We start from the raw sequence: 26,670 nt of genomic DNA, 5'->3' as shown, positions 1-26,670 counted from the left end.
TTCCAAGAGTTGTTGATTCGAGGGTTGTCGGTTGCTAGCTAGCCAGAGTTTCTAGAAACGAGAGCAAGTCCTTGGTATAATAAGTGGCCGAGCTAAATTTTGTATCATATATTGTCTTAATAAAATTTCTTTAGCAAAATATCACAATGAAGTCAAAGGATAACCAAAATAGTGACCATTTGAATGTCACCGTTACCTTACAGCATCTTCAAGAACTTGGTAGGTAACAGTCGTAAGCTTAAAACCCACACATGATCGCCCTTTATACCTGTTTCACGAAAGAGTGATAGCGAAAGAAGTTCTTTGTCACTCAAGCTTAACTATTCGTAGTGCTAGCTTTAGACAACAACGTTTATTGCTTAGGAACTATGTACATATCTTTGAAGGGTAAAGGGAAATCAAATGTGCAGTAATTGAAGGGACGGCAATTATCATTCAGCAGGACGGCTGTAGCCTAGATTAAACAAACCAAAAAAGCTTATTAGACACAGGCCTAGCCTTTGCCTGTAGATGTGTATAAAAAAGGAGAGCATAACTTAGTTTTACAATGTTGTGTAGCAATTCTGAATACTCTAAATATTGTTTATCTTATAAAATGCTTGGTTCCTGTCGACAAAAACTAGCTAACCTAAACTGTTCCTTGAAAAAACTTAAGGCTAGGCCTATGAAATTATGTAACTCCCAGGCCCAGTACTAGGAGTGGTGAATGGGGTGTAAGGGAAGAACGGCTGAAGGCCAAACTCCAGTCAGTACAAATTTACTAAAACATAAAATTTACTAAAACATACACACAAATGATAAGAGACAACGCGAGTTTTGGAGGCAGTACTTTCAACCTCAAATTTAATGTTTATATTATAGGGAACAAAAGATACGTATTACCTTGTAACAAAACAAATAGGAGGCCTCCAAAACCCCACCCTGAAGTCTTGAAAGCTACCCAACCAACAAAAGAAACTGGGACACAACCGCCCGGGATACCTCAACTATACCAACAGCACAGAGGTGGCCCAGAACCCTTGCAATAAACACTTCACTTAGTAAAGAAATCCTCTGCAGAAGTACTCACCCTGTCTGGAGCCTTGAAGGGCTGCTGTTGGACTTGCATGAACTTAAAACAAGTTACAGTACAGTAGAAATAATATTAAGTTTACCTTAAAGTCAACCAGTCGACCAAACCAAAACACACAAAAATATATAAAGAAAACAGAGTTGTTTCAACCAAACCAAAAAAGCAAGCGCCTCATAGCTCAACAGAGAGCCTACATCAACCGCAAAAACATTCCCTGCATGAACCCTAACAAAATTAGTTGAAAAGTAACAAAAAGAAATTACAGGGAGCTACGTTTGTAAACACAACAGAATACGAGGGCGCTACATAACGTTGAAAAAAATATTCAAAACTGTCAACTTATAATTTAATTACAATTTTGGCCAATTTAGAATGTCGATAAATTTTGAAATCTAGACTATTTCCTGAGTTAATTTTTGAAGTTTTCACACATAACAGGTGAACGAATGAAAAGTACAGAATTTGGTTTCAAAGATACTGATGTTGGAATGATCAATCAAGTGGGTGCTGCATTAAATTTGCTGGTAAGTTACATCTTTATTTTTTACTGTGGAATGAGTGTTTTAGCAATCTCAGCTAATGAGGTAAAATACTAAATTAAACAGATTTGTGTTCCTGCAGGAGTCACTAAGCTAATTGGTGTCAGACTTTCCTTTAAGTCTGTGTTCTTAGACAAAGGTAACATCCTTCTTATTTGTCACATAAATTGACATGAAAAATCTGGATCTCATGAAAAAATGGATACTTAAAATTCTTTCTGTAAATTGTGACAAAAAACAAAGTTGTGGTATTAATTGCTTTGTAACACGTTGATATTGTTGTCGTTTCTTTGACTACAGTAGATAATATAATATAACATTGTTGGTTGCAGTTTATAAGTTGATTTTTAAATTTTAGTTGATTCACTCAAGTTTCTATTAAACAAATGAAATGTTTTTAATTACAGTAACAGTAATATCACTAGCCCATTATTTATCCCATTTAAATTAGTTTTCTGCATTTTTCTTACTTTTCGTGTGCACTTAAGTGGTGTAAAGTAACGGTAAAGCAAATCGGAGGGGAAATTAAAACTCTTTCTATCCCTAAATCTTTGCTTTTTATGTAATTATTCTCTTTTATTAAATTGATTCGACAGGATGAGGAGAGAGTGAAGTTTCACACCTTGCTGGAAACTGAGACGATTCATGCAAGTTTGTTGCGGCACAAACTGCAGTTTTTTCCAGGAGAGATAGAGAAGGAGATAGTTGAAGCTCTGGAATCTGCTAGACATTCTAATGCAGAAGAACTGAAAAATTTACAGGCTAGTTCTTCAATTTTAACTTCTTTGTTCATATTTGAAACTTCCTTTTCCAAGCTGTTACTATGTTGAGTTTGAAACAACTTTATGGAACAAAAAGACAGCAGCAAAGTGTGAGTCTGGAAGACCTATGCCATAGTACCAGAGCAATTCCAACAAAGAAAGGGGGGGGGGAGTAGATGGTCTTGCACCAGCAGATAATATGCAAACACATATCTTTACTGAGTAAAAAGTAAAAAACTAAGAACAATTTTACTAAATTGCTTAGAAGTGATGAGATAAAAAAATTCCCAAGCAATATAAACATGGATAGAAATGGGGTTTTTTATGTTTTTTTTACAGTGTACATGTCAAAGTATTCACAGATATCTTAAGATGTATTCATCCCAGTCAGGCTATTATAGATTTATCTATAATAGCCTGACTGTTTTACTTTGGTTTGTGTTACTTTGGTTTCTTTTTTCTGCTTCTCTGAACGTAGAAAAACAAATAGGAAACAGAAAGTTTAAAGTAAGAATTTGTACTTTAGAGGTGTTCAAGCAAACACTGAAATAGGTAGTTTGTGTGTAATCCAAAAGTGGTTATATTTTGAAAAAACTAAATGTGTTCAAGATTTGATCGTTAACACAGAAGTAGTAGTATAGGCCTATATATAATCCTAATGTGCTACTTTGTTGCAAATAAATGTGTCAATTCTATGTATATACTGTTATACCAATAATGAAATTGACAGATATATTCATAAGTTTTAAATAATAGTTATGATGATGAACTGCAAAAGATTTGTTTTAGCAATTGGTGGCTATTTGTTAACTTGTCATTACTAAGCTAACAAGTCATTCTTAGCCAAAGTGCAGTTGTATGAAAAAATATGCTTGAAAAAATTCAAAAGGGTTAAATTTGCAAAAGTTGCATCGCCGTAAAAAATCGAATCCCCTCCACCTGTTGCACAATCTTGCTTCTTATAAATAAATCTTAAACCTTGTCGATATTTTTTTACTGATGTTTTCAGGAGAAACTTAAAGATCTGAACATTGAAATTGAATCACAAGAAGAAAAACAGAGGCAGTTGAACAAAGAGAATGCAGTCTTACAGTAAGTTTGGAATGTTTTAGCAAAAAAGTTGATTTTAGATCTTTAAAGGTAGACAGTGGAATCATACAGTCCTTCAGTAAAGTCTTCAACACCCACAATACACATTATGCTAAACCAGTGCTATGGGTCGAATGGATACATGTCCAGTGGATATAGGCTTGTGGCATTATAAGCAATGAGCATCTGGAAGGTCAAGGGTTTGACCTCTGGCTAGCCAAAGTATAATGGGTTTTTCCTCCAGGAGAAATCCACCTTTTTCCCCCATGTGAAATGGTCTTTAAAATTGTAAAACATCCAATAATGAGGTAAAACTATAACTTATATGTCCACCCGACATGAAGAAGCCATTCTGAAAAATAAGCCAGTTTTCTAACATACATGCACATGATGTGGCTGCTTGGCATCATCAAATAAACTGCCCTTTTAGGCCGATATTGTTATCAGAGTTAACAGACAGTCTAGTCAGACAGGTTTTCAGTTATAGTCTCTTAAATTGTCAGAAGATTTATCATTACTTTCCTTGATGTTTTGACCCTACAAATTATCACTTGGAAATGGAGGAGGGTTCAACTAAACAATTGAGTGCTTCAATGAGTTAAAAAGTCATTTGGGGTACTATGTATGATTGTCAAAGATCAAGCATGCGCAAGTGTTACTTTACTTTTTGTCATTTTTGGAAGCAATTACCAATGAAATTTACACACTTATGTTATACGTTTCGTTTATGATTTTATGTAATGTTAAACTGTCGAAGCTGAGATAGTTACAGTGCATTTTACTGAAAAAAAGGTATTAAATTATAACTTAATTGTCTGATGTAACATGTACAGTAATGCCTATGACTTAATTTGTTTTCTTAAAAGGTTACCCCTTAAAAATTACAAAACTCTTTTAAAACCAAAGCATATATTCATCTGTATATATATATACAGGTAATGAGAAAACGACACTTGGAAATAACCTTAACCCACCCCCACCCCCCCCCGCACCCCAAAATTTCAAGAGATACAAACATGATTGTGAAGTCATGGATTCTCATACATCTATATCTCCAACCTAGATCACATACCCCATAGCAAAATGTATACAGATGCATAATTTATAAAAAAAATAAAAATTGGTGTTGAAAGTAAAGATGAGCAAGTCTCTCAAATATATCGGTTACTTACTGGCTTTCAGCACCGATAATTCTCTTCCCTTAATAAATTATACTTCATTGGTCTTCTGTTAACTCTTTCATAAGGCATGATACTATAGACACTACATTGATGTGTGTAAATGGTTTGAAATATTGTTACAACGTGATGGCTAGGAAGCATTTTTCTGGAAACTGGACAAAGTGATAGAGGACCTTTCAAATATTTAGATAGTCTGGACAAAGTTAATATGTGCCTTCAAAGCAAAATTGAATACTTAGCCTAGGCTTAAAAGTACTTTCATACCAAGTCTTATGTCTGTAAATATAAAGTCTACGTTTGTTCCAGTTATGGTCATTAATACCTTTATGTTTTCACCTTTCAGTCCAGAGAGAGATTTAGTTCGTAGACAGCACGAAGAAGTGATAGCACAATTAAACCAACGGATGGCTGACAAAGCAGGGTATGTAATCCTTACATGTGCTCAACAGGGTATGTAATCCTTACATGTACACAGCAGGGTATGTAATACTTACAGATATTCAACAGGGTATGCAATCCCCACATGCACTCAGCAGGGTATGTAATACTTACATGCACTCAGCAGGGTATGTTATCCTTACATGTACTCAACAGGTTATGAAATCCTTACATGCACTCAGCAGGGTATGTAATCCCCACATGTACTCAGCAGGGTATGTAATCCTTACATGCACTCAGCAGGGTATGTTATCCTTACATGCACTCAGCAGGGTATGTAATACTTACATGCACTCAGCAGGGTATGTTATCCTTACATGTACTCAACAGGTTATGAAATCCTTACATGCACTCAGCAGGGTATGTAATCCCCACATGTACTCAGCAGGGTATGTAATCCTTACATGCACTCAGCAGGGTATGTTATCCTTACATGTACTCAACAGGTTATTTGATCATTACATGTACACAGCAGGGTATGTAATCCTTACATGCACTCAGCAGGGTATGTAATCCTTACATGTACTCAGCAGGGTATGTAATCCTTACATGTACTCAGCAGGGTTTGTTATCCTTACATGTACTCAACAGGGTATGTAATCCTTACATGTACACAGCAGGGTATGTTATACTTACATGTAGTCAACAGTATGTAATCCTCCCATGTACACAGCAGGTATCCTCACATGTACTCAACAGGGTACGTAATCCTCACATGTACTCAACAGGGTATGTAATCCTCACATGTACTCAACAGGGTACGTAATCCTCACATGTACTCCTAATCCTTACATGTAGTCAACAGTATGTAATCCTTACATGTACTCATTGGTGTGTGCATTCTTCATATGCAATCACATATTATGTATATATCATTTACATGCATCATGATTTGCTAACCCCTTAACTCATACCAAAGCTTTTTTGAAAGAGAGCTAAGAAATTTTATATAGGATTTACTATGCACCTACATTTTCTTAAGCTAGTTATTATCACAAAAATAATGATTTGCCTTTTAACACACATCAACAAAAGCCATCATTTGTATCAATACTGGATTTGAGGCCAAGCTTACAGGTTTTTCCAGACACACTTCTTTTCACTTTGAAATCTGTGAAAGCTTTCTTTTTTCTCTTTAGGAAGCAAATTACCTTGAATGAGACAAGAGATAAATTAAGGGAAACAAACCAAAAGGTCAGATCATTTTTACCAGTTGTGTTTGTCTTTCTTTACTACTTTCTGTCTTCCTTCTTTCTTACTTCTTTCTTTGAAATCCAAGAAGGGGTTGGCAATGAGTGGCATAACTCTCGTACCCTCTCATACCCCACCTCCTTTACTTTGAGGGGAAGGGGGAGGCTTTATTTTAAAGTTAAAGCTTGAGCCTAGTTACAAACTATTTTTCACCTCTCTTTGACAAGATTTACAACTCATACTTTGTCATTCATATTTTCTCTGTAAAGCTGTTAGTGGTATTTCTGTTTTATTCAAAGATGCAGTGTTTTCATTTTAATTAAAACACAAATTTCATTATTTATGATTTATATTAAATTAATGAATAATAAATCCTATAACCTGTAATTATAAATACCTTTTGATAGCACAGATAGAAATAACTGAAATTGTTTATCGATTTGTTTGATTCTCTCTGGTTTTTGATGTTTTTTATAGATTATAGATCTGGAGACGGGAATTGTGATCCTGAAGGAAGATATGATTCAGGAACGAGCTGATGCCAGGCAAGAGAAAAAAAGACTGAAACAAGCTGTGGTGAGTTTTTTCTTTAAACTTTGATTTGATTTGATTTCTCTTTTTCTATTCTTTTTTAATTTCCAAATCTCAAATGGCATGCCTTGCAACCGTACCATTCATGAAAAATAAATAAGGTCATACTTCAAATTGAAGTCAAATTTGGTGCGGCTTTAAAGTGTGTATCAATCAAAGAATCCAAAGGGAACATTAGAATTATTAGTTTCTATAGATGTTGTGCCTATTACTTTTATTCAAGATCTTTACTTTGGACGCAATAACCATGTGATGTTATTTAGTAATAGTGATAGGGTTCCTGCAGAACATGTAAAATTTGAGGAAGCTCTTGGTCACGAAAAACAAATCTGTCTGGTTTTTGTTACTTGTTATTGGTAGTGTTCTACAAAATCACTGAAAGGATTTACTAATACTGTCCCTTTAAGAATCTAGTGGATGTTTCTATAAAGGAAAAAATGATGTTGTTTAACAGACTAGTTTTAATTTTTCAATCAATCAATCAATTAATCAATTTTGTTAATTGGGGCAGTAGACGGTGTTGTTTTATTGGCCAAAAATTTTGCCGGGAGCACCACAGTATCTAAAAGGTTGTATGGAACTACAATGTATAGGTATTGTGCCGTAGCACACATCAGCATGCTTTCTATGTTTCAGTCCAACTAGGCACACGAAAGAACGGTGTAAACATGATGTTACCAATGACAACACATTGTACAATAATTAGTTATCGTTAGTTAAGTTACAAACCCTCTCTTTGCAGCATGAGACGACTAAAAAGATCAAAAGACAAAAGGAAGGAAATCTTGCCAAGAAGAAAGAAGTCGACACTCTGCAAGAGGAGGTCGTTGAGAGCGAAGATGTACTTTTAGAGATAAAACGAGTGAGTACTACATTTGTATTTTTATATATATATATATGTCATGCTCTTAAGTGTACCTGTATCAATGCAAATATCAGCTTTTCCTTTCCAACAAGGCCTTCAGCGATACCAGTTTAAGTATGAGCTAGAAAATATAATTCCAAAAACTTATCCAATTGAAGTAATCAGTATTCTTATAGTGAATCCTAAGGCTTAAAATGCCTTCAGAAGCTCACTTGTAACCCTTTGCTTGTGATGATTGTGGATGAAAACTGCATTTTAAGTATGAGCTAGAAATATAACTCCAAAAACTTAACCAATTGAAGTAATCAGTATTCTTATAGTGAATCCTAAGGCTTAAAATGCCTATAGAAGCTCACTTGTAACCCTTTGCTTGTGATGATTGTGGATGAAAACTGGTTTCTGCCATGCCGTATCGTTTTTATCCACCCATTCCCATTCCTGTTCTGGTGACAGACTAAGAGTGTTCCACAGCATCTGACCACTCTCTCAACTACTGAGGGAGGTGAAGCAATGGACCCAATTCGTCATCTATGCAGTACACTTTCTGGAAACCAGTAATTTTGAGAGAAAAGAGGGAAAGAGGAAACAGTTAATGTTTAATAAAATGGACTTTAAATATACTGATGAATTTTCCATATTAGGAACTCAGTTCCAAGAATTTTTGAAGCTGTGAGTGTTGGTTTGAAGTGTGTCTATCTGATAGGTTTTGTTGAAATTGTCATGAAACGTTTACATTTGCTTTATTTTCACAGAGTATTAAACGATACGATTCGTCCAAGGCACGCATGGAGGCGCAAAAGAAGTCATTGTTGGATCAACTAAACAAAGAGAACGACGAAAACGAAATTCTGAGAGAAAAGGGGTATGAAATGATCCGAGCAAATTATTGTTCCAATGTTGTTGTTTGTTTTTTAGGGTTTTTTTTCGATGCAAGAGGCAAGCTTTTAACACTACGGATTTTATGGCAACCTTTCCAAGTTGTTTATTGTCCAACGTTAGGGAAATAAAAGTGTTCAAATTCTGTGTAGAGGTCTTGAGGTTTATAGGTCATTCCTTTTTTAAGAAAATTATGATAATTGCTAAGATTCTGTGCACAAAATGTGCTATGCATCTTTGCACATGGGTAGCAATTTTCCATTCTGCTTTTGCAAGTTTGCTATCTGCAATACATGATAAATTATGCCCCAAGCTCACTGTTTGTATTTTTATGATTTATCCGTCATCTTTGTTGTTTTAATCCTCTTTTTGCAGGAAGGAACTTGAAGGAATCTATGTGAAGCTTGAGAGACAGTACGAAGAAGTTAAAGGTGAAATGGAATCTAACCTTAAACAGGTAACTGATAAATGAGACTTCTTTTTTACAAGTTGAAATTAATTGAACGTTTGGAAAAATATCCTCTTGCAGCTTACAGTAGGTAGTAGCCTGAGTTTGTTTGGCAATACTTAAAGATAGTACCATACCTGTGATAGTGTGACTTATAGAGTAAGCAATCATTCCATCTCCTCCCTCCCCACCCCCTCCACACCGCCCCTCCCCCCACCACCCCCCTCCCAAATGTGACTGAATGTGACCGTGATGATTAATAAATTTAAAATTCAGTGTATTTAGGGTTGAAAAGAAAATTGTCTTCATGTAATGAAATTGAAAAGGTGCAAAAGTCATGAAAGCAAGTATCTTTGTATTTTGCTTAGCACAAGTACCATGTAAATGATGCGCTGACTTTTCAAATGATCTTTTCACTTCTCTCCAAAAGCTGGATGGAGAAATAGTTAATACAAAGAAAAGTTACGAGAAGTTGGAGAAGGATTGGACCAAGATGAAACTTGGTGAGGATTTTGTTTTTGAGCGTCCAATGTTTGATTGATTGATGGATTGAAATAATCTAAAGATATGTAGTAAAACGCTACTCACTACAGATTGGTTTTTAGTATCTTAGCGAGCTATTATTTTCTTTATGTCTTGTTTTGTTTTTGTTTTGTTTATTCTTCAATTGATATCACAGAGCATATGTAAGGTAAACATCTATAGCAATGACAGTTAATATTCAACAAAACTAACTTAGCAACAAAACTAACTTAGCAACAAAAACTAACTTAGCAACAAAACTAACTTAGCGAGATACACCAGTAAAACGTTGGCAAGGATTTGACCTGGGGTCAAACTACTTCCACTTTCTTGAGTGATGACGATCCATTTGTCTCCAGTGTCTTTTGGAGTTGGAGTATTCATTCACAAGTATTCTCTGATTGAGATCATTAATTAAATGACATCAAAAATTTCAAACCTTCTTGCACATTCGCATTCTTGCATCATTTTTGAAAACAAAACTTTGGAGTGAATCAATAGGAATATATAAATCGTCACATCAGCACCATGCAACAACCTATAGGGTATGTTGTGAAATACTTACTGAGTTATCAAACTTCTAGCCTCAGGAAGGGGCAAATAATCACTTGAAAGAAGTGACAGTTGTGACAGTCAGGAAGGGGCAAATAATCACTTGAAAGAAGTGACAGTTGTAGCAAACAGAGTGAACCTTGAAAAGAAAAAAAAAACAAAGTGTAGGCTGCTACCTCTGATGCTTTTGCCAAATTTTTGAATTTTTGTATTGTTCTTGTTCATAGCAAGCAGTAAAGAAGAGATTGAATTAAATAAGTCGTTTATGTTTTGAAAATTCTCTTCTTTTTTCTTACCTCATCGAAACAGCTATCCATGAAGCAGATGGGGTCAGGGCTCACGATGAAGTCAAAGTGAAGGAACTTGATGACGTGTAGGTCAATTATAACTGTAAATTCTTGTTGAAAATCTTGTCTCAAATAGACATTACAGGGTTATTCTAGTGGAGGGAAAAAAGTGGAAAGTTTGTCAAAACCTTAAACAATTAGCAAAATAATATTAACTAACAACAAAAGTGATATTTTGGTGAAATTCTGACTGCAGTGAATGTCACACCAAGGATAATTAGCAAGGATAATCAGCAAGAAGCTTATAGTATGAAAGTGTAGCTTAATTGTTGAGCACATATGCTATGATGACATCACAGACCAGCCAATCTGGTCCACTACCCTGGAAGAATCCAGGGTTTAACCAGTCTAAATATATATATATATATATATATATATATATATATATATATATATATATATATATAAATATACAAATATATATAGATATATGTGTACATTCGATCAATAATATCTAGAGTTAGGATCAATTCATGTTCAGATTGGGTTTCAACAAAACTGTGGAATATTTTCCTCTTTGAATTTTTTTTTTAACATTGGGCAAGCTAATGAGCTGGTTTGCTATGAGATTTTAATATAAAATAAAGTAAACATTATTTACCAAATCAATATTTTTTGCTGCTTGAAGTTTCACATCTTCTTTGGATGGTATTAAATTAATATTTGACTGACATTTTATTACTCGAAATTAATGCTTCCAGAAATGGGCAATCTTCTTCTAAAAAAAAATTATTACAATCCCCAGGTTCAAAGGGTCTTCAGTAGCATCAGGGCCCTGGTGGGTGTTACCAGTTTGGCATTTCCTAACGTATCAGTTACACTCGTATTAATGTGTAGAGCTGTCGTGCAACAACAAGTTGTACGCATGTGATTTATTGTTATTGTTAACTTGTTGTTGATTTTCTGCTTTGAAAAACAAAATTACACCCGAATGGCTTAATGGCTGGATGCTACTAAGTGTCAGAAGAAAAGCTTGTGGCATATCATTTCAGGGATTCAAGGGGGACTGCTTGACAAGTTATGTATCGTAATGGACCCTTGATTATGTTCACCCTTATTTACATGACCACTCCATATCAATAAATTTAGTTGCAAAATCCCTAAAAACAGACAAAGTCTTTTCTGTGTAACATGTTTACCTTTCCATTGATAGGGTGATAACTATATACACATTATACATCTATAAATCGTAGTGAAAGTTTCCCGTTTTCCTCGCTTTTTAGACTTCAGGGTAAGAAAGGAGACTTGACGAATAAAGCAGACGAAACAGCCGTGATGAAGATAGAGAACGATTCAATGGAGAGGGAGATGAAACAGCTGGATGAAAACCATGTGTAAGAATATAAAAGAATTACGTCACTTTGATCTCTGCATCCCCCCTGCTCCATCACCTCCCTCCTCACATTCCTGATCCTTCATCCCAGTAGTATTCAATCAGCTTACCCCCACATGATTACCCCTCTCCCCCCCCTCTCACTTTCATAATATGTGTCAGTTGATAGTTGCCTCTATGTGGTTTAACACTACCTTTTTCGATACAAATTTTTAAGTACTCTGCTTGATTTTCTATATCCTCTAACGATCGTTAATAATTATCCATCTCTGCTAGTTTTTCCAGTGTCTACCAAGTTCAATTTCACAAAATTAAACAGTTTTGATTTTTGACTTAAAAAATACATTTTACTATTACACTGTCACTTTTGAATGCATTACAGGGAACAATTTATCCGGGGCACTGACTTGCCATACAAGTGCAAAGATGTAAAGCAGTCCTTGTCCACGGAAAACACAGTACAATTATGCCCTGCATTAGTGTTATGAACATGAAACCACTTTGTGTATTTAATACTTGACTTGTTATGAAGAATAGCTAAGTTAATAGTTTAGGAACTGGGCCAAAAGTAGGATGATGAGGGGGCTGCAGCTAAGCTGCGTTTGACATTATCTTTTGTTCTGTACAGTTTTGCACAATAGGCACTGCAGTTTCACACAATAGGCACTGCAGTTTCACACAATAGGCACTGCAGTTTCACACAATAGGCATTGTTGGTCTGTGTTCATTGTGTGATACTGATTCAGCCTTGCTGTAGGGTAGTTTGCAGCTGCTGTAGCTCTTCCATGTGACATGGTGCCTCACAGCTAGCTACCTCAGAAGTTTAAGATTATACTTTAGGGTAGCTGGTTGACATTCACTACACCATATTGCATTACGCAGATCTTGTCAATTCAGAAATCCGTCCTAGATATCCCACTTTTTAAGTAATGAGCCATTGGTCGGGTAGGGTTCCCCAGTTTTTAGGGAAAAAGTGGGATATCTAGAGCAGTTTTTCTTATAGGGAAGATCTGCGTAATGTCAACTTCTAACCCGGATTCTCTCTAGCTACTTGTTCAATGTTTCTGCAGTATTGAGTCTTTAATGAAATTCTTCTTTTCATCCAAAAATTTGTAATTAACCAGTAGTTTGCCTCAGCAGTTAAAGACGAGCACATCTTCATATCTTCATTTATATGCAAAGTAGGCTAGGCTAACTGTACTTTCTTATGAAAGTGTGGTAGGTCAAGACTAAGTGTTGATGGTTGTTTTGAGAAACTGAAAACTGATTTTAATGATTTAAAGCATTTGCTGTTACATTTATGCAACGAAAAAGCAAAACGGTTTCTTTCAAATTTATCAGATGCTGAGAAAGACTATATTTCAAAGATAACTAACCACTTCAAAATATGTTTAAGTCATATTTTGCAACAATGAAGACAGTTCTGACTTGCCAGGGCTTAAACCAGGGCTTACCACAGTGTAACAACCCCTGTGGTATATGGTATACCAAGTTAGATATCCATCTAAAAGTTGGTTAGACCTAAGTGACCATTGAGGGACCAGTGAGGAAGCATATATTACTTTGCAAACCCCTTCTACCTGGAATTTGTTATTCTTTAGAACAGGGTTTCCCTTACTGGGGTGCATGAACCCCCAGGGGGGGGGGGGTGAGTCTATCCAAGGGGTTTCGTGAGACGTTCTGAAAGTCAAAACTAGAGTACTTTTTGTTAAACTAAAATCTGATATATCATATAATTTAGTAATGTACAAAAGTCGTACCTATCGACAAACTCTTTTTGCGTTCCATAAGCATATGTTGCCATAGTAGTACCGTACAGTGCATGGGATAAACAATTGAATTATGAACAGTAACTGAAAGGTTGGCCAAAGTAATAATTATTATTTTGGAAATTCCATATGACCTCCATTTTGCCCTACATAAAGCAAAGTTAGCATTAATTCATGCTTGAAAATTGTTTTTGAGTGACAAGATGCAGTAACTAGCCTGTTTTAACATACCAGTTCAATATCACACTATGAACTTGATCTTTTACGAAGCACTGTTATGCGTATTATAGTATAATAATGACTCAGATCATGTCTCGAAAAGTTGGGGGTTCGTGGACAACTCTGACATCCACAGGGGGATTGTGGGGGGGGGGATAAAGTTAGGGAAACCCTGCTTCAGAGCCTTGATGCAAGTCTGACACAAAATTTTCTCTTTATTCTCTCAGAAGTTATTTGTAATTTTGTGGGTCAGTCATGATGTTTATTCCTTGCTTTTGCTTTATATTAATTCACCTTTTTTTCAATAGAGTGACTGTTCAATTGGGAGAAAAGAAGATCGCTGACCTCCAGCTAGCTCTAACAAAGGAGAGAAAAGAACGGTTTGATCTTCAGGAGCAAAGAGATGAGATTGGTCGAGAGACTGAAGACTTCAGGCAAGCATTCACCGAACATATGAACGGGATGAACGAAAGGATCACAAAGGCCAAGCAGGATCATGCTGATCTGACCAATGAGGTAAGAGTCAATCAGATTAGAGGTAGACTTTAGGCAAGCATTCACCGAACATATGAACGGGATGAATGAAAGGATCACAAAGGCCAAGCAGGATCATGCTGATCTGACCAATGAGGTAAGAGTCAATCGGATTAGAATTAGACTTTAGGCAAGCATTTCACTCTACATCTGAGTAAGACCAACGAAAGGAACACAAAAGACGGAACAAGGTCATGGTGATCTGATGAGAGTAGAGTGAAAAGCAAGGTGTTAGACTTTAGTCAAGGAATCAGTCAAGATTGCCCTCACTAATTTATCAACCAGTACCTAGGGACCATACATGAGCACAGGTAAAATTGAAAGAAAACACAGATGAATCAGTTGGGAAAGCTGCATATCCGGAGCCAATTTTCACACGTACAATGGCAGGTTTTCACGTATGCCTGTATTGTGTGAAAATTATGTGGATTGTGTGACATGTGACAAAGTAAGAAAATCTGTGCTTCTGGGAGCGTGTTGCCGACCAGAGATAATTCAATCGAAGAATTGATGAAATAGGTCAATAACTTATGCGTCACACAAAACCCTGCTAGTTCCATACATTGAATTTCTCGCACCAGTTGTCACAGATTTCTGTTTTCTATGTTCGGGGGTCTCTACACCTTTGCTCAACAATACCTGTGGTAATGTGTGACAAAGGGTGCATACTGACAAATCTGTGTCCATGTCTGTCAAACTCACACACATTTTGCACTCAAATTCCCATGGATTTTCAGAGATGGTTAAAGGTTTCCACACACACAGCTTTTCATTAAGGGTATTAAGAGTGAGATTGAACGAAAGTAGTAAAAGCCAAACAATGTCTGACAATTCTGACCGATTGGTTAACAGTCAGATCATAGATATTTTGTCTTAGAAAGGATACTTTTGTTCTCATATTTTAATTATGAAATGAACTAAACATATGTTGTAAATAAAGGTATGGGTGATAGTTCACTTTTTAAAGAAACCAAACTTTGTGGGATGGATTATTTTTCAATCTGATGGATAAAAGTGAAGCTTGCTTTTAATAATAATGTAAACCATAACCTTTCCTATTACAGCAGTTGATGATTATGGTTGTGATTCATTTCTCATTTTAAATATGTTTTGAAAATAGGTATCGCAAACAGGCAGGATGGGAGAGGAGGAGGGGAGATATGAAATAGACAGAGTTAAGGGATCTCTGTCCTTGGTATCGTTACAATTGAGAATTGATAATACACTTGAATATAATTAATTAATTAATTAATGAAATCACTTTGGTATTATATCTTTGGTTTGAATCAATTTAAGACACTTGTTTGTATTATGAAATTCAAAACACTTGTTTGTATTCTACATTTAATTCAAAACACTTGTTTGTATTCTGCAGGGCGCCCAGCTGACAAAGGTCATCGAAGAAAGCGACAAAGACATAAAGAAGTTGCAGAAGGAATCACATAAGGTGGAGAAAAAATTTAAAAAGATGAAGAGAGAAATGGAGGAGACCGTCAAGAAACTGGAGGTAAGGAGAGCGTGTGGTATTGTATAGGTAGTTACATTAGTTTCAATATATGGCGTTGGGAGGAGAAGGGGGAGGGGGGAGAGAGATATTAAGAAAGAAAAATTGATTAAAATTAAAAACCGTTTATGACAGACATGAAATATAGCAAAGGTTTGAAAGTGATCATTGAATAAAAAAATTGTAGTATTGTTTTTATCAGCTGTCTTTTGTCATTTTTTCAAAGGAACTGAATTTAGCAATAAAAATTTATCAACTACAACATTTTTGCTAATTTTTGCTCATTTTGCTCATTTTTGTTCATTTTTGCTCATTTTTGCTCATTTTTGCTCATTTTTGCTCATTTTTGCTCATATTTGCTCATTTTTGCTCATTTTTGCTTTTGGTAGAATGACATAGCTGATCTTGAAGGATCAGTGAATTCCAAACAGAGGGATATCGACGAGATGTTGCCGGCTTACGAGGAATTGGAAAAGCACTTTGACGAGAAGACTAAAGAATATGAGAGTAAGAAGAAAAACATTGTAGGTGAGTACATACGTACAATGGATAATCTGGTCAACTGAAAAACAACAACTCGATATCAGGGTAAAAGTTTTTTTTTCACTGCCGTTGACTCAATTGTTGTAAAGGATATTTAGGTAATCTCACACATATTAGTCACTATGAGCACAAGCGACCAGAATAACAATTAGTTAGTTAATTATTATACAGCTACAAAAATCGGAAAATGCGTGCCCTTAAGGAAAGTGCGTGCCCTTACTGTACTGAATTATTATGTTGATTTTGCTTGCAGCCTATTTTTGCTTGCATCACTTTGTCCAGAATGTGGCTGATATTTGTAAACTAATAATGTAACAAAAAACAGGAACTTGAATAAATTGTGGAAAGTAAAACAAAAGTGTATGTATGTGAGGTGATGATATCGCAGACTATAGTCGGAAACTTTTTTACTCATGGTTTTGGATGATATTGCTTAGGGATTACACCTTTGCGTGTCCTTTGTGACAGATCTTCATATGTCTGTCTGTCTGTCTGTCTGTCTGCCTGTCTGTCTGTCTGTCTGTCTGTGCATTGGTAGAGGAAGTTGCTTGATATCCTGTGTTCGAATGTCACTTGAATGCTCTTGTAGCAAATTCTTTCTGTCTTTTTTCAATTGGGTTTACCTCACATACGTTAGTGTATTTGAGGTGTAGGGGAAGGGGGCAAGTATATTACTCCTTGAAATTCCGAGAAGATGTTTTTAGAATAACCATTTTGGATATTTCCTTTTGGCATATCACTGATCTCAGTGTGATAGGCAGAGATGGATAGGAGAGTCTGTCAGTTGGAAGAGAAAATTACATTTTCTGAGATTACATGACATGTGGAAATGCTGTTGTGGCAATTTTTTTTTTTCTATTTCAATATTTCTTTATACTGTTTATTTGTTTGTATTTTATTACAAGTCACTTAATTATTTATTTATTAGTTTAATTAATTATTTATTGTCTATTAACATTTCTCTGCTGATAGAATTAAAGAATGAGAGAAGTAGTTTACAGGATTCTACCGTGAAGGTAAAAAGAGAAATACAACGTCTAAGTACACCAAAGGTAAGGCAGGCTATCTTCAAATATCCATATTAACGATAAAAATCATCCGTTTATAAGAAATATTTCTTTTCCATAAACCTAACAAATTGACCCCAAAAAAAAATGGATTTTGTATGGCTAATGAGAAAGAAATATCCAAACTTCACAAATATGTTAAAAAAGCATTATATCTAAAAGTGTGAGAGAATTTGTGGAAGAAAAAAAGAAGAAAGAAAGCAATTCATCATTTTTTTGGACAAGATAAATGATTGTAATGCTGAGAGACATATAACTTTAAAGTATAACATTGGACTGGAGATTGAACTATTGTTTCATGTTAACAGGCCTCAAATTTCCCGGCGGCCACGACGGCCATGGCCGACGGTGCCCTTCCAAATGGCCTTGGTGCCTTTAAGAAATCTGACGTTTTTACGGCCAAAATGGCCTGCCCTTTTTCTCCGATGGCCGCTGTGCCCTTTTTGAGATCAAAATTATATTTTATGTCAACGATAACAGCATTGTTACGAACGCAAATTCTTCAAATTGCTTGAGTCCCGTGGACGCAAACTTTTTTTTGAGAAACAAACCCCAAGTTCACCTTGACAACTAGGTCAACGGAAAACATAACAAAACACATTTTTGAATGAACATCTTTCATTATTTCTTTCAAAAAACCACAACTTCTTCTGACGAGAACCAAAATTCCTCCCAGTCCTACAGATAATAGAATTCGTTTGAAAATAAATATATCATAACAATCAACCGCAAGGTACAGGGTTTACCACACTCCATTACAGAGATTTTCATGCTAAAAATAGCTTTTCCAAAATTCCTGTGATTTGATTGGCTAATAGTCCCTATCCATTGTCTGAAAACATCTTTCCACCTGTACTGCTCAATGAACACGTAGTTGTTTAACAATAATAACTTGCAACGTTACTTTTCCCTGTGTAGAGATAACAAAGTTTGTTGTATAGGCTATCATATGTGTGGACGAAAAAGAGGAGGGGGTGGGGGAAAACATTGGTTGAAACGGCAGGGTGGGCAAAAGAAGTGGTTGGCCGGGCCGCGCCCCTGTCAAACAGCAAAGCTAAGGCACTGAGCCATCTGCCCTATCTATTGTGTATCCCATTCACTAAGTACAGGCAGTAACATGATCACATCTTTACAACTAAACTAGTAAAAGTAGTTCATGAAATAAACGCAATTGGTGTTCGATCCGGCGCAAGCGTTTTTTAACGTGACACAAACTTTTTGGGGGGCTTGCGTCCCTGAGACACAAACTTTTTTGTCTAGACACATTATTGGATAAATGGCACACAGCGGCAGCCGGAACAGGGAGTGTTTTGTGTGTAAATAAAATTTCCCCACAAAAAAAAGAACAGGAAAATAACTGAACACGTACATCACATGCTCCATGATCACACGCACAGAGCGCGTCGGTTGGACTTAACTTGCTGTTTTTTGAATAATTTTCAGCATCAATAAACAAGTTTAAAAGAACTTACTGTTGTTAGTTACATTTTCAGCATTAACCCTATAAGCATAACCACCCTATAGCAACCCATCAAACTCAAAAAGGCATTTTTGGTGGAATGTTATTCTGTTCAATTAGAGTTGGCATGGATTGAGGACTACTCCAGTAAACTGATAAGGTTTACAGTTTACATGAGATAACCCCCCATAATCAGAGTCTGTCCATAAATTTATGAGTTGAATTACCATAACGATGGTTGATTTTGCTTAGGGTGAGGAAGGATTCCAATAAGAGTAGGGGTATTTTATTGACAAAAAGGAAAGCAAAGTGGGAGAGACCACCTTCTACTGTTCTGCTTCATTAAAACAGCCGCCAGGACCTGGGACAGAAATTGTTTCATGATGTTTATTCTTTTTGGCCTTATTGCCCTTCGTAAGGATGCAAGTTGGCCTTGGTGCCTTACCTCATGGCCTTGGTGCCCTTTAAAATTTTGCCCCATTCAAGGCCAAAGTGGCCTTGCCCTAAAAATTGTGAAATTTAAGGCCTGAATGTTTATACCCTTTTTTTATTTTTGATGTTTTTCTTTTTTTTCTTCTTACTGCCATCCTCGGAAAAGACGTACGACAGGAAATATGCCCTGCCACCAAAGGTGCCTGATCACAGAGATAATTTCCGTTTATTTTATTGTTTCCAATGCACCGTATACTTCCTCTGCCTTTCTTGCACTCTTAAAAAATTATTTTATTTTTATATTCTTGAAGGTCATTTTGGCATTACCCCATAAAAATATGCTGAAGAGACAAGAATGAGTCCATTTTTGTTTTTAATACAACATGTTTTGCCAATAAAATGATTTTTATCATTGGATTTGACCAGCATTTTATAATGTCTGGCAATAATTTAAATAGTTAGACACTTTAGAAAACAGTTTTGAAAACTTTTTAGCAATTTTTCGCAAATATTTAGCTAAGCTTTTTGACTATATGCAAATGACCTTTAAGGCACTTTTTTGATGTAAGCAGCATGAGTGTGACCAGGCCTATATATATATATATATATGTATTTCATAAAAAAATAAATAAATAAACAATATTCAAAATTGCGAGAGGTATACAAACATTAATCCTTTTTCTATTTTTGCCAATATTAATATGATCCATATGACCTTATGTTTGAATGTTTAATATTACAAAAGTGGAAACAGCAGTTTTAATTTTTTTTTCATCAGAACAGAGCACTAATCATAGCTGCTGTGGCTAAAACTGCATGAAATTCATTTGTGTGATATTTCTGCTCTGTCACAAATCAATCTCTCTGTACTTGTCTTTGTGTCACATTTTTTTTCTTTATCTAAATACCTTTTCCTAAAGTAAAAGCATTTTACTTTCTTCCCTGAACAAAATGTCTTGATTGCTTTTAGCACCCTTCTTTCCCCCCCTTCTTCTTCTCCTTTTTCCTTTCTTTTTTCATAAATTATAATTCAGACATTGACTAACATTTTTGGGGGTTTCAACTGATATATTTCTTAATTATAACAATACCGCAAGTTAACTTGCACTTGCCTTTATCACTTGCCCATGACCGTGAAGTTTTAGTTACCATGGAAACAAAGTAATCAAATGTATCTTTAGCTATAGCAGATATAAAACTGAAATGTTAACAAATCTTTAGTAACTAAGTTTTTCTTACAATCTTCTCCTTCCTATTTTCTGAAGGATAGGGGAGGGGTGGGGGAAGGGGGATTGGAGGGGTAGCTCATGCCCCACAATCAAATAAAAAAGGAAACTGTTTGTATATCCAATGAAATTTAGTTTGGAAATTTTACTCGATGGTATTAATGCGTTATTACCCAGTGCCCAGACTTTTGAGCAAAATTAGTAGCTATGTTACCATAAAGTAAAGCAACAAGCATGAGAAAGATCTGTCCTTGAAATTTGGGCGATTTATGAGCTAAATGCCAGTAGATTTTTCCATTTGCCAGTAGATTAAACAGAATTCAAACACATGGTAAGTCTGTTAACAAACCATCAGCGAAAGAATCAGAAATTTCCATACCGATTAAGCCCAGTACTGCTTACTATCAGCAGATGTTACTGGGCTGCTCTTAAAATCCTGTACAGTAACAGATATGTGTTGTTAATTCAGGAGAATGCAAGTGAGAACTTAAATTTAGCCAGCAGATATATAAGTACTGGCAGTTTTGTAGTGAGTGGTTAAAATTGTGAAATTTGAAGCTTGAAGGATGTAATATCATATTTTACATTCACTGATTTTGATTATAATATGCACATAACAGTACCTCTATTGCACAAGTTATTAATAATTGTGGCTGTAAATGTCATTCCTATTTTCATCCTGTTATGTCAGTTGCAAACTATTTACCATTAAAAAAGGAACAAGATTTTCACATGTCAGTTAAATAATATTGAGTAAACAATATTTTAACCATTCATAAATGAATTTACTCATCTTCAAAGATGAAATTAAACAAGTTATGAAATATATTAAATGGGTTTATAAATGGGTTGACAAGGCTGAGAAGAGGTGCTAACTGGTAATAACTGTGACTTAACCGTAACATAGAGTGAACCTGACTTGATACAATTGACATACACTGTAGAAAATATCATTCGGCATACCCACTAGTAATTACTAGCAGCTGTTGTACTGTAGAGAATCGTTTGATGTGTCATTAGTAGCTATTACTAGTAGCAACAATACTGTAATGATGTCATTAAACATATGCATTTAGTAGTTACAAGTAACTACTATACTGTAATACTGTCATTAAACATATGCACTTAGTAGTTACTAGTAGCTGCAATACTGTAATAATGTCATTAAACATATGTACTTAGTAGTTACTAGTAGCTGCAATACTGTAATAATGTCATTAAACATATGTACTTAGTAGTTACTAGTAGCTACGATACTGTAATAATGTCATTAACAAATCCACTTAGTAGTTACTAGTAGCCACATTTATGTACTTATATTAACTTGAGGTATGAATGAGTAACTAGTAGTATTTGTATTCAAAGTAGCTGAACTACTTACATTGCTATCAATTCTACAGTGTGCAAGCCATAGTAGTTCCTTATATTTTTCTATTCTTTCTGTTGCTATGTAAAGGTTGCTATGAGACAGGAGTTACGCCAGCAGAGGACGAGGGCGATCAGTAAGATGAAGGAGCAACAGAAGGAGATTGCATCGTTGGAGGAGAGAATCTACCACGCAGGGAGGAAACTCAAAGCTGTAATGGAAGAAAATAGTCGATTTGATGAAGTAAGTTTGCTGTTGGATCAGTTCTACATACAAGTTGATTGATAATTGTGCATTTTTTTTCATTGCATGTAATGCGTTATATAACAGCTTGAATCATGTGTTGTATTCTTTGTATGCTATCATAAAGTTGGAAGCATCAAAACATGGTCTTTTTTGTCGGCCACCGTGTCAGGTTAGCAGACTACTATCTTCAGACTCCTCTTTACTCCTGAATATCACAGGTGTGAAGAATTGTTTCTTCTAAACAATATAGCGATATTCCTCGTGATCGAATCATTACAAAATTAGCCATTACATGAAATAAATTATGAGCAGTTAGCAACGAATTGGGCACCATTATAAAGTTATAAATAGAGAGAACATTTGCATGTAGTAACGTATTCTAGTTATCAATATGTCTTTTGTCTTTATCCAGTGAAAACTGTCCTTCTCTTTTGTACTACTATACAGTCTGTTTCAATCCCAACTTTTATATTTTAACAGGCACTTAAAAAACTAAATGAAGAGTCAGATGCAACACAGAAGAGTTTAGTATTGAATAAAATACTTCAAGAGAACCTGAGAAACCAGCTGAATGATCAACGAGGTGAGACTGTCCTCGACTTTTTCTTCAAATTTCATATCGAGTTGGGTTTGCTTGCGCTTCAGCTTGAAAGGATGACTTTTGTTGATAAAAACTTGTTCCCAAGTCAGGAAAGAATTGAGCGATAGATATATTGAATGATGAATTGATTAATGAACGACTGCGATGTGCAGTCAACATTCATAGCAATTATTTTATTAATAATATCTCATCAGTTTACCTCCACAGAAGTTCTTAAAGGCATTGAAGACTCACCGCCATCTGAAATAGTTAATTTTCTGTTGCTTGCAAGTGACGTTTTGTTCGTTTCGCTACAAAGTGCAGACAGTAATGAAGCGTGATACCTTGTTATCTTTTATCTGGACATGAGATGTCCATCGCTGCTATGTACACTGTGTTGTGGGTATTGACCGTAGCTGAATGTACTGACTGTACACTAGTGTCTAATTACCGACGGTAGCAAGCTGTGTGTGTATTTTCTGGGATCGATGGTGGTGTCTAACACTTCTGTTACACCTCATTCGAAACTAGGTCAGATTACCGGCATTAGACGTTTCTTTTTGCGCAAGTCTTTACACCCTTTAGGGCAGCTTTAAATCTCGTTATGGCTGCCAAATTTTTGCATCCATGTAGAAAACAGTAAAACTTCATACTGTTGTGCTGCTGCATTAGGCTTGATACAGATTTTAAAGTTCTTCTATACACGTGAATTGCGTGTACTCATAGCCAAGGTTTATGTCAAAGGCTACCCTTTTTTATGGGTTAAATACACTACAAGTACTTGAATACTGAAAAGTCTGAACCTCCCACCAGTTATGCCCAGATATTGAAAAGTGCTAAATGAGAGTAACATAAATTAACCATGGTATAAATAATAACTGCTTTTATTTTGATAGTAAATTGCTTATTGAATACCATAGCAACCATTACGTAATCTTTTACTTGCTGGAAGCAAGATGCAATGATGATATTTGGGCTGTTCTGTCCAGTTCTCACGGATGGCTTATAAAGTTGTGCCTTTTGAGAAATCGGTCACTGTACTGAACTGAAATTAATATTGATGGTGGGTAACCAACAGAGAGACGTATTTCCTACGCAGGTCAATTAAAGGCCGGATGGGGAAAGGACCGCCAGCTGCAAGACGAATTTGCAAAGAGGGACCAAGTTTTTCTGGATGACATCACCGACCTGTGCGAGAGGACGGACAAACGCGAACAGAAGATCTCTGGGATAACGGAGAGTCTCCACCGAGAGCTGGTCGTCCTGGCCGGGTTTCTAGAGAACGTAGCTTCCAGACGGCCAAAAGGTAGGACTGCCATACCATACCTCCCGATTCACCAGACATGTCATCTATTTACCTATCTTTACTTTTGTGGCTGGGTGGATTTATAAAAGTTCCAAAAATGTGTCTAGACGTTTAGGTGGTTCAGATAGAGTTGTGAAAAAAAGTAATTGATAATTTGATTAATTCTTGATTCTAATTTCAGCACAGAAAAGCAAATTGTCAGTTGTAATAGACCATTTCTGAATTTTTTTTTATTGAGATTGAGCTTTTTAACACTTCAAATCTGGTACCATCTTCATGAAGGTACACTTCAAAATCAATGTTTTCCCACAAATGGAGAGGTTGAACCTGTGAACCCTTCCCCCCAAGTCATGACAACTTGCCTTCCTTTTGTCAGATGAAATATAGTAACCCTGCATACAGGTACCTTTCCTTTCTAGAAAAACATAACTGACTGCATAATTGGTACTAAACTTAGACATAGTACACTGGTTTGTATAGAATCCACTACTCTTTCTTTCACATAAACTGGACTGTGCATTGTTCTGTGCAAACTATTTCTCTCAACCAAAATGTTGCAGATAACCAGTAATTTGTCTAATCTTTTCCTGACAATAACACCTTTAGCTTTGGGTCTTTTCTGTGAATCAGGTTCATCTGCAGTGAAAGGGTAGCTAGGACGTACAAAGATTCCTTGTCTTTTTCAAATAGTAATTTCATTTGTTTTCAAGATATTACACATACATTTGTTGATACATGAATGCAAGAAAGTTGATGATATATTTGGAGCTAATTACTTGACCATGACAGAAGAATTTAGCACATCCTTAACCACAGTCAGGTTCATGTAAGAAAAAATATCTTAAACTGAGATATCTGTTCTACTTGGACAGTTAATTGGGACAAACAGTCAGCTGCTGTACGAACAGAGATCTTAAAGTGAGATATCTGTATTCTGTTCTTCTTAGCCAATTAATTAGCAAACCTGAAAAACTCCAACAATGCTTTTATTGAAGATTAGTTGCTGTTTCCAAATCTGATCGTGTTCAAAATTTGGAAGAGTAACTTCTTGGAGTTTCTGATACTCCAAATTTATTACAAGACTTTGAGAAAGGAAAAACTTTGACAATTGACAATTTGATAGCGTTGTGGAAAAGTGGATAAGGCAGTGGACTCGTGATCTAAGGATTACAGGTTCGAGTCCTGGCCAGATCATTGCGTTGTGTCCTTGGGCAAGGCACTTTATCTCCATTGCCTCTCTTCACCCAGGTGTATAAATGGGGACCCTGTGAGATAAAACTGTCAGCAGTTTAGCTGCTGCCATGTGGAGGGATTGTCTCAATGTTTGACAGGTTATCCTTGACCAGGGTAATATTGTAAAGTGCTTCGAGCCTTTGGGAAAGGAGCTATATAAAAATATGAAATTATTGACTTTCATAAACTCCGTAGATACCAGACAAGGAAACCGGAGCCGACCGGCCACAGAGCATCGTCCACCTACGGTCCTGCGAAATTATTTAGATTCACGGACCGCTATCCAGACCAGGTCAACGACTAAGCCACCACCGACAGGAGGAACCAAAATAAACAGATAAAGTAGTCTTCTTGAGATCACCTTACATCAATAAACAGTGATACAGTCAATTGAAAGACCGAAAACACACAGTCAATTCATAACTCGGAGTAATACAGTAATAAAAATTGTAAACCAACAAATATTTTATAAATATCGGTATAATTCTGACTCTTGATGATCCAATAAGTAAAGTAGCTATTTTGAAGAAAACGTGATGAGGAATCTGCCGTCCAGTTGGGAGTGAAATTGGCGACAGGATTTGCCGTTAGCCTAGGTTAAGCAGGAAACCTTTAGGACGATTTATAGAAAGGTTTTATTAAAAGCATCGGATATTTAATAATGAGAGTAATATTTCTATCTAAAGTTAGAATTTAAAATAGGGAAATTAAAGAAAATAGTTTTATCTAATGTTTGAATATTGGTAGGGAGAAAAAAGGCTCATATATGTTTATGAGTGAGTTTGGACTGATAACACAGAATAAAAATACAGAATGTGATGTATCTCAGGAGTGGAATTTATGATATGAATGAAAATTAGGTATGTGAAAATGTCTAGTTTTGAAGCTTCCAGTATCACTTAATCAATATATATTCAAGCTCTTTAGTCCCGGACAATTTATCTACTAGATTTAAATTTATTTATCCAAATTTGTATTCAAGTTGTACAGTTTTTGTAAATTAAAGTTTGAACATTATTTACAGTAGTTACTTTAGACTTTTTGTTTTCTTTCGGCTATAACTTTCATTTGTTTGTTAATCCTATCGGTTATATTAATAACAAAACGTTTGCATTTGTACCAGGAATGTATGACAAATATGTCTGTGTTTGTTGTGTAATTCGTTAACATAAAGAGGTAATTGTCACTGGAAACACAACAAAGCTTCAAGTGACATATTGGTTGGCAACTTCCCTTTAAACTTTAAATGTAAATTTTGTTCCAAAATCAGAACCACCAAAAATGCAATCGACAACAGATTCATTTTCCAACATTTTAATAGACGAAATGATTTGGGGGAATATTGCAAGAACAACAAATACAATTCTTTCATGGTTCCAAT

The 26,670-nt window shown here is 35.6% G+C and overlaps 1 protein-coding gene across 2 annotated transcripts; it reads left to right on the top strand.

Moving 5' to 3' along the window:
• Nucleotide 1: 1 nt before the first annotated feature.
• Nucleotides 2-26,330, top strand: LOC139970847 (uncharacterized). Of its 2 annotated transcripts, XM_071976889.1 has the most exons (22): nt 2-219; nt 1,511-1,596; nt 2,208-2,372; nt 3,382-3,464; nt 4,986-5,063; nt 6,220-6,274; nt 6,749-6,847; nt 7,605-7,724; nt 8,480-8,589; nt 8,979-9,060; nt 9,482-9,554; nt 10,435-10,498; nt 11,696-11,806; nt 14,102-14,309; nt 15,703-15,834; nt 16,221-16,359; nt 17,347-17,426; nt 19,499-19,531; nt 22,015-22,167; nt 22,651-22,753; nt 23,850-24,056; nt 25,485-26,330. In XM_071976889.1, exons 1-22 carry the CDS (start codon nt 147-149, stop codon nt 25,628-25,630), a joined length of 2,400 nt encoding a protein of 799 aa, XP_071832990.1. In that variant the 5' UTR covers nt 2-146; the 3' UTR covers nt 25,631-26,330. The 2 variants fall into 2 exon arrangements, with proteins under 2 accessions (XP_071832990.1, XP_071832991.1); XM_071976890.1 differs by lacking the exon at nt 19,499-19,531.
• Nucleotides 26,331-26,670: the final 340 nt, after the last annotated feature.

This window comes from Apostichopus japonicus, chromosome 8, assembly GCF_037975245.1.
Source record: "Apostichopus japonicus isolate 1M-3 chromosome 8, ASM3797524v1, whole genome shotgun sequence".
Classification (NCBI taxonomy): Eukaryota; Metazoa; Echinodermata; class Holothuroidea; order Aspidochirotida; family Stichopodidae; genus Apostichopus; species Apostichopus japonicus.
Note: the sequence above shows the minus strand (reverse complement) of the source record. Positions and strands in the feature narration are given on the sequence as shown.